This window comes from Myotis lucifugus, unplaced genomic scaffold (genome assembly GCF_000147115.1).
Source record: "Myotis lucifugus unplaced genomic scaffold, Myoluc2.0 scaffold_2873, whole genome shotgun sequence".
NCBI classification, from domain to species: Eukaryota; Metazoa; Chordata; class Mammalia; order Chiroptera; family Vespertilionidae; genus Myotis; species Myotis lucifugus.
This window is the reverse complement of record NW_005873921.1, coordinates 1-8,752: the sequence shown is the minus strand read 5'-3', so window position 1 is coordinate 8,752 and position 8,752 is coordinate 1. Positions and strand designations below refer to the sequence as shown.

Below are 8,752 nucleotides of genomic sequence, written 5' to 3'. Positions count from 1 at the left end.
AAGTAGGTTCATTTGCAGCAGGCCAGGTGCCTGGCGGGTGGGGAGAAGCAGGCTGGAGAGTCCTCTGGATGGAGACAGAAGAGCCCTGGCCAGTACATCTCAGGCACACACAGAACCCCAACCCCTCCCAGGGCCTTACCTCTCTGCCAAACACTGGGAAGGGCACAGTGAGCCCACCTGCAGTGGGAACATCCCAGGTAAATGCAGGAGTGAGCAAAGGTGGGTTGTGCCGGCAGAGGCCCCATCTCAGGGCACCAGGGTGAATGTTTGGATTTTATGGTAATCCTCACCTGAGGATATTTTTCCATTGATTTTCAGCCAGAATTCAAGGGAAGGGGGAGAGGAAGGGAAAGACTGGGAGAGACATCAATGTGAGAGAGGAGGAAAAATTAGATGCCTCCTACAAAGCTCCATAGGGGCCAGGATCAAACCTGCAAACAAGAACCAAAAAGTCACGCAGTCTTTATTTCAAGGCCGTGGGCAGCAATGCACTAAAAGCCAATATTGGTCAAAGAGTGATTTCCTGGCACTATGCTGTCCCTCCTAAAGCACAGAAACGTTGGGATCCACACAATATCTGTAAAATATACAACGTAGACCACAATAGTGCTTGATAATCATCCCTGGGGGTGAATATAACCAAGAAAATTAAAGGTACTAAAGAAAAAATACCTTTACTAAAGATCACAAACCAGAAAACAGGACAAGGCGGTTTGCAGGTTGGTGAATCAGAATTTGAAACAATTCAACACAGCATAATGTGAGAACCACATGTCCCGGACAGAGGCCGCACTTCTTAGCTGAGGAAGGTGCCCTGTATGAACCCTGGGTCAGGTGCATTACCTCCTCGGAGATAAATGAAGATCCTGTCAGGAGCGGAGGGTTCCTAATGTTCTCAAGCACAAGTGACAACACAGAATACATTTCCCCTGAGCACGCCGTGGTTGGGACTGATACACACTCTTCAGGCGAGCCAGGTGGTAGAGGGGAAATCTCTTCAGCCACAGATCAATCGGGTAGAAGACCTGGGCATGTTACAAAGTGCAATGCACCTCGTTTAAGCTTCACCTGTACTGGAAACATGAGGAATCTAGAAGAGTGTATGTCCCATTAAAAGGGGTTTAAATTCAGGAAAATAGGTCGCAAAGAGTCTCCTTCATTGTTGTTATTCTAAGTGAATAAAAGGAAACATTCCCTGCACATTTAACACTTCTCTCCAGTGTGAACTCTCAGATGTTTATTAAGGCTGGATTTTTGGCTAAAAGACTTCCCACATTCAGTACACTCATGTGGCTTCTCTCCAGTGTGAACTCTGAGGTGTACAGTGAGGTGAGCCCTTGTACGAAAGGACCTCCCACATTCTCTACACTCATATGGCTTCTCTCCAGTGTGAACTCTGAGGTGTCTATTGAGCTGAGCCCTTGTACGAAAGGACATCCCACATTCTCTGCACTTATATGGCTCTTCTCCTGTGTGAACGCTGTTGTGTTGTCTGAGGTTAGACTTGGAACGGAAGGATTTCCCACAATGTCTGCACTCATATGGTTTCTGTCCAGTGTGAACTCTGAAGTGTACAGTGAGCTGAGCCCTTGTACGAAAGGACTTCCCACATTCTCTACACTCATATGGCTTCTCCCAACTGTGAACTCTGAGGTGTAGAGTGAGGTGAGCCCTTCTACGAAAGGACATCCCACATTCTCTGCACTTATATGGCTTTTCTCCTGTGTGAACGCTGTTGTGTTGTTTGAGGTTGGACTTGGAACGAAAGGATTTCCCACAATGTCTGCACTCATATGGTTTCTCTCCGGTGTGAACTCTGAGGTGACTAGTGATCTGAGTCCTTGTAGGAAAGGACATCCCACATTCACTGCACTTATATGGCTTTTCTCCTGTGTGAACTCTGTTGTGTTGATTGAGGTTAGACTTGGAACGAAAGGATTTCCCACAATGTCTGCACTCATACGGTTTTTGTCCAGTGTGAACTCTGAGGTGTTCCTTGAGGTGGGGCTGCTGACGAAAGGATATCCCACAATCACTGCACTTATATGGCTTTTCTCCTGTGTGAACTCTGTTGTGTCTTTTGAGGTTAGAGTTGTAACTGAAAGACTTCCCACAATGTTTGCACACATATGTCTTCTCTCCAGTGTGAACTCTCTGGTGTCTAACGAGTGCAGGTCTTTTTCTGAAGAACTTCCCACATTCATTACACTGATACTGCTTTTCTCCAGTGTGAACTCCCTTGTGTCGAATGATATTAAAGTTTCGTCTAAACACTTTCCTATACCTGTTACACTCATAAATCAGTTCTCCAGAACACACACCCTCACACTGAACAACTTTCAGGTTGTGGCTGGCAGCGTTTCCACATTCATCCCACCGGTGATGACTTTTTCCACTGAGAAATTCCTGTAAAATGTCACTGCCACAGTGTAGCTCCTCAGTGTTGAGAGTGGCCTGGTGCTGGGGAAGCTCTGACTTGGATTGCAAGTCTTCCCCAACCTCCCTGCTGGTTGAAGGCACCGAAGGTAAGGAGAAGCTGCACCTGCTCACAAAAGAGGTCCCGTCCATAGCTTCTTTCCAGTGCCCCTCTCCACATTCATTCTTTTGTTGCTGGTGAGGGTTTACACTGAAACAGAATTCTCCAACACATGAGTCGCTACAGAAGGCTTTCTGCTCAAAGTATGCTGCATGTGACCCAGTCGGGTGCAAAATATGTTGTAACAGAGAGAAACACCGCTTACAGAGATGGTTCTTATGGGTGACTGGAGCTGTCTTAGAAGTTCTGACCTGTGACTTGCCTTGTATACATACTCGCTGATCAGAACAGGCCTCCTCATCTTCCATTTTATGCCAACAACCTGAAAAGTGAGAAATGGTGAGGAAATGAATGTTGAATCTGGTGGCAGGGGGAAGTCCCATTGCAAGAGTGTGTTACACATCACACGTTGGTTCCATGCAATTGTCTGAAAATAAGAGATGTGCAGGAAGGATTAATAAGAGGCTCTTGTGACTTTCTGCGCTAATGAAGATCACAAAACAGGGAGGCCTCACCAGAAATATGACACAAACATGGCAAGCACCACATGGATGAGAATATGGATCTCCAGCTCATCCTTCAACTAACAGCATTCTGCACGTATTGTTTACCGGGGATGGGGGGTGGGGGGGGCTGTGGAAGAAGTTGATTAGGTCTTACTCCAAGTAAAATTGAATAAAGGAGTAGCTGGTTTCAAGGACTAATTAGCACTTCTATGCACATATCACATGTACAAGTCAACGTTGCAGATTACTGCAGAGGCACCAATGCAGATGAACAGGTGATGAAGAAGTGAGTAGTCTGCACTGGGCCAGAGGTAAACAGCTTGCTATAGTATTCAGGGAAGAGAATATTACATACATTTGAATGGGGGCCTTACCAAAACAGCCCATGGTTTATGTAGGTAAAGACCATAATGTGGCACAAGAACGCGTACCAAGAGAAAGAGGGCAGAAGTAGAAGCCATGCATGTGGACACTGTCAGCCTCCCATGAAGAGAAAGTGCAAGCTGGGACCCATTAAACTCACGCTAGGCTCTTGACTCCCTGACACTTCCTGTACATTTTGAGGTTACGGGTGTTAGGGATGTTCCTGGAGTCCTTTACTCAGGGCTCCCCATCCAGCTCATCCCTGGCAGCCACAGCACATTTGACAGGACAGTGAGGGCCATTAGCAGAGGCCATGTTCTGGCTGTGGGAGAGAGAAAGCTACGCCTGAGGTGTAAAGAAAGAGAGGTCATCACCTCAGGACACTGGGAGAATGTGAAGGTCTTACCTACAGATGATACAAGGGCAAACACTTCCAGCATCACATCGTAGTACAGAAGTCTCTGAGCATCATCCAGGATCACCCACTCCACTTCAGAGAAGGCAATGGCCACGTCCTCAAAGTTCACATCCTGTCATAATGGGGACAGTACAGCCTATGATCAGATTCACTCCTAAGATTATAAGTCTGTCATATTCCCCACCCATGTGCTCTTTGCACGCTTCACATCCGAGAAAATACCAGGCCTTCATCCCACGAAAGCCACTGTCTTCTTATTGAACAACACTTCTCTCACACAGCTTCTTTCCCAGACGCACAACCTCAAAGGTAGTGCAAATTGTCGTGTCGTGGATACATTATTTTCTAATCACCTCTTTTCCAAAAATATAGGTCCCCATCTCCATAATCTATTTCTCTCTTTCCTTTCACCCTTACCCATGCCAGTGGAGATTTACAAGCCTGAGTAACACTGATGAATGCTACCTCATTCCCATCAACCAGTGTGTCACTCCCAACAACAAAAAGCAGGTGGTTAGTTAAATGGCACCTAAGCTCTTAACCTAGAATGTGGCACCCACACACCCCTCTTTACAGGCAATTACCCTAAAATTGACCTTACTGTTCCATCCAGGCACCACCAGAAATGGACTCTTCCTTCATTCACTCTTATGTCAATGTCATGGTGCTGTGGCCATGAATTCACATTCCCTCTCCAGTGCACATCACTCCATCTACCACACCTCTCTCAAACCTGCACTTCCACAGCTCCTGCCCCCATACTCATCTCCCGGCCTTTACTTATTACTCAGCATGTGTGGTCCAGAGGACGGTTGCCAAACTGAATCAGGATCACGTACTGCCCAGTATCTGATAGTCCACACTCATAGTGGCAGCCTTGAGTGGTGCTATGGAGGCCTCTCTCCATGACTGTTTTTTTTTCCTTCAACCCCAACTATTAAGAACAACAATCAGATCTCAGATATCCATAGCCCATCTCCTGTTATGCTGCACTTGATGTCCCTTCACTAGTCACAGCCAACATCCCTCACTTAACCTTCACTCAAGTCCCAGCCCCGATGGCCCTCTGCACCATGCCCAGTGAGTCTCACTCAAGCCTCTAACCCAGTGATGGCGAACCTATGACACGCATGTCTGAGGTGACACATGAACTCATTTTTTGGTTGATTTTACTTTGCTAAATGGCATTTAAATATATAAAATAAATATCAAAAATATAAATCTTTGTTTTACTATGGTTGCAAATATCAAAAAATTCCTATATGTGACACGGCAACCAGAGTTAAGTTAGGGTTTTTCCAAATGCTGACACGCCAAGCTCAAAAGGTTCCCCATCACTGCTCTAAGCTAATCCACAAAACGAACTTCAACTCCCCACAGCCAGGCCACACTGAGGGTCACAACAACATCCTGGTGAGAGTTTAGAAAACGTGTATGTACCAACCCTAGACTCTTGTTATTTGAATTACTCTTCGGCCTCCAATTAATCTCAGGTCACTCATCTTTTGAAGGTATTTGCCACTGCAAAATGATTATTTCTCCACCAGACTCTACATGACAACTTCTGTCCTTATGAAAACCACCTCCCACAGTGGCCACAGCATGAAAGCCAGTCCTGGTGCAGAATGTGAGGCTATTGCTAGGCCAGCAAGCATTCTACCCTCTGGCCTCGCCCATAGTGTGCAGCGGTTGCTGGGCGCCAGGGAGCCTCCCGCCAGCTGGGTGCTAAAGGAGTCGTGGCTATCCAGACATCTGATAAGAGGACTCCTAACAAGATATTGTCACTGTAACCCTTAAATATCTGCATCATCACAATTACCTCTAAATTTCACCGGGTATATAAAGAAATCTTTGCCCAGTCCGAGGAGCAGCAGCCACGCGCAGCCAGCCCCCATCAAAGGAGTAGCAGCTACGTGAGCAGTCCACCCCTGTCCAAGGAACAACAGCCACGCAAGTAGCCCGCCACCGTCTGAGGAGCAGTAGCATGCGCAGCCTGCCCCCATCCGAGAAGCAGCAGCCTCTTGAGCAGCCCACCCCAGTCTGAGGAGCAGCAGCTGTGCGAGCAGCCCTCCCCCACCCGCCAGAGGAGCCACCACTGCTGCGAACAGCACCCATTATAGGAGCCACTGCCAACTGAGAAGCAGTTGCTGCTGTGAAGGCCCAGTGGGCAAATGCAGCCCGAGGAGCCACTGCCACCCAAGGAACAGGGCCTGCAAGAATCCATATCTAGATCTGTCGGTGAGATAAAAAATGGGTACACAAAGAAACCCCCAAAGGAAAGAAAAGGAGGCATCACCAGATAAGCAGCTAAGTAGAACAGAGGCATGCAATATGTCAGAAAAAGAATTCAGAATAAGCGTCATACAGTTCATAAACAGGATGGATGAAAAAAATCAATAACTTATGTAAGAATCAAGAAGAAATAAAGAATGACATAGCTGCAATAAAAAATACCATGTAATGTTTCAGCAGTAGAGTAGGAGAAGTGGAAGACCAAATTAGTGAATTAGAAGACAGGGAAGCAGAATACAACCAAACTGAACTGAAATTGGAAAAAAAAATTAAAAGACAGCAGGAGAACCTAAGGGAGCTATGGGACAACATGAAACGATCAACATACAAATAATAGGGGTGCCAGAACAACAGGAAGAGGAACAATGGTTAGAAAACCCATTTGAAGAAATAATGTCAGAAAACTTCCCTGGCCCTGACCAGTTTGGCTCAGTGGCTAGAGCCTGTGGACTGAAGAGTCCCGGATTCTATTCCGGTGAAGGGCATGTACCTTGTTTGCAGGTATATCTCCAGTAGGGGGTGCACAGGAGGCATCTGGTCGATTTTTCTAACTCTCTATCCCTCTCCCTTCCTGTCTGTAAAAAATCAATGTAATATATTTAGAAAAAAAAAGAAAACTTCCCTGATGTGGAAAAGAAAAAAGTCATGCAAGCACAGAGAGTCCCAAACAAGATGAACCTGAAAAGACCCACACCAAGACACATCATAATTACCATGGCAATAGTTCAGGACAAAGAGAGAATCATACAGGATGCAAGAGAGAAACAGAAAGTTACGTACAAGGGCTCTAAACCATTAGATTATCTAATGACTTCCCAACAGAAACACATCAGGCCAGAAAAGAATGGAAGGAAATTTACAAAGTGATACAAAGAAAGGGACTAAATCCAAGAACACTCTCTCCAGCAAGGCTATCATTGAAAATTGAAGGGGAAATAACGATCTTCACATACAAAAAAAAGCTAAGGGAATTTATCACTACCAAGCCAGCAATGCAAGAAATGCTAAAGGGAATGGTGTAAAAAAAAGAAATAACAAGGGAAGAAGGAACACAGGCACAAAAAATAAAAATGGCTACAAATAACTATCAGTAACTTTAAACATAAACGAACTAAATGCTCCAATCAAAAGACATCGAGCAGCTGAATGGATAAAAAGAACATGACCTATATATATGCTGTCTACATGAGACACACCTCAGAACAAGGGATTCACACAGACTGAAAGTGAAGGGATGGAAAAATATCTTTCAGGAAAATAGAAATGAAAAAAAAAAGCCAGGGTAGCAATATTTACATCTGACAAAATAGACCTCAAAATAAGGGACATAACAAGAGATAAAGATGGCCACTTCATAATATTAATGGGAACGATATAACAAGAGGAGACAACCCTGATAAAAATATATGCACCCAATGCAGGAGCAACAAATACATTAAAAAAAACTCCTGGAAGATATCAAAGGAGAGATCGACAACAATACAATCATAGTAGGGGACTTTAATACACCACTGACATCACTGGATCAATGCTCTAGACAAAAAAATCAGCAAAGAAACAGCAATCCTAAATGACTCACTAGATCAGATGGACTTAATTGACATCTTCAGAACATTTCACCCCAATGCCATGGATTTATGTTCTTCTAAGTACACATGGGACATTTTAAAAAATAGACCACATATTGGGTCACAAGCAAAGTTTCCTCAAATTGAATATTGAAATCATATCAAGCATCTTCTCAGACCACAATGGCATAACATCCTATCTAATAAAAGAGAAACATGGTAATTAGCCATAACTTCGCTGCCTTTCCCATTGGCTAATCAGGGCGATATGCAAATTAACTGCCAACCAAGATGGCAGCCGGCAGCCAGGCACCTGACGCGAACAGGAGGCTTGCTTGCTCCAGTGATGGCGGAAGCCAAGCTTCCCCGCCTGCTGCTGCTGGACTCTGAGCTGCTCTCTAAGAAACATTGCTACAAATATAGAAGCTAAACAAAACCCGAGATACCTGCTTTCAGCCAGCTGGGATCTCAGAGCTGGAGTCGCAACAAAGTTTCAAATACAGAAGGTAAACAAAGCCCAGAAACCTGCTTTCAGCAGCCGAGGTCTCACAGCTAAAGCCGGCTCTCAGCTCCAGTGACAGCCATAGAAGGTAAATAAATCCCAGAATAAAAAATAAAAAAAAAAGGAAAAAAGGAGAGGTTGGGAACTTCAGTCACCCGCCAGCCTGAAAACGGCCCTCAGCCCCTCACCCAGACTGGCCAGGCACCCCAGTGGGGACCCCCACACTAAAGGGGGTGTGACCAGCTGCAAACAGCCATCATCCCCTCACCCAGGCTGGCCAGGCACCCCAGTGGGGACCCCCACCCTGAAGGGGGTGTGACCAGCTGCAAACAGCCATCATCCCCTCATCCAGGCTGGCCAGCCACCCAAGCGGAACCCCAAACCCTGATCCAGGACACCCTTCAGGGCAAACCAGCAGGCCCCCACCCAAGCACCAGGCCTCTATCCTATATAGTAAAAGGGTAATATGCCTCCCAGCACTGGGATCAGTGGAGCCGCGAGTCCTCCTAGCACCGGGATCAGCGGAACAGCGAGGCCTCTTAGCACTGGGATCACTGGAGCCACAAG

The 8,752-nt window shown here is 45.9% G+C and overlaps 1 protein-coding gene across 1 annotated transcript; it reads right to left on the bottom strand.

Annotated features, from left to right (window-relative positions):
* Positions 1-448: 448 nt before the first annotated feature.
* On the bottom strand, positions 449-6,635 carry LOC111824607 (zinc finger protein OZF-like). The gene is made up of 3 exons (XM_023749107.1): positions 6,606-6,635; positions 3,812-3,935; positions 449-2,858 (listed from the first exon to the last, which is right to left on the bottom strand). The coding sequence occupies exons 2-3, from the start codon at positions 3,843-3,845 to the stop codon at positions 1,204-1,206; spliced, it is 1,689 nt and encodes a 562-aa protein (XP_023604875.1). The 5' UTR covers positions 3,846-3,935; positions 6,606-6,635; the 3' UTR covers positions 449-1,203.
* Positions 6,636-8,752: the final 2,117 nt, after the last annotated feature.

Excerpts from the sequence above, each read along its gene's own strand:
- LOC111824607 (XM_023749107.1), bottom strand. The coding sequence starts at position 3,845 with ATGCTGGAAGTGTTTGCCCTTGTATCATCTGTAG. Across the intron at positions 2,859-3,811 it reads TGCCCTTGTATCATCTGTAG|GTTGTTGGCATAAAATGGAA; the intron begins GTAAGACCTTCA and ends CTCACTTTTCAG.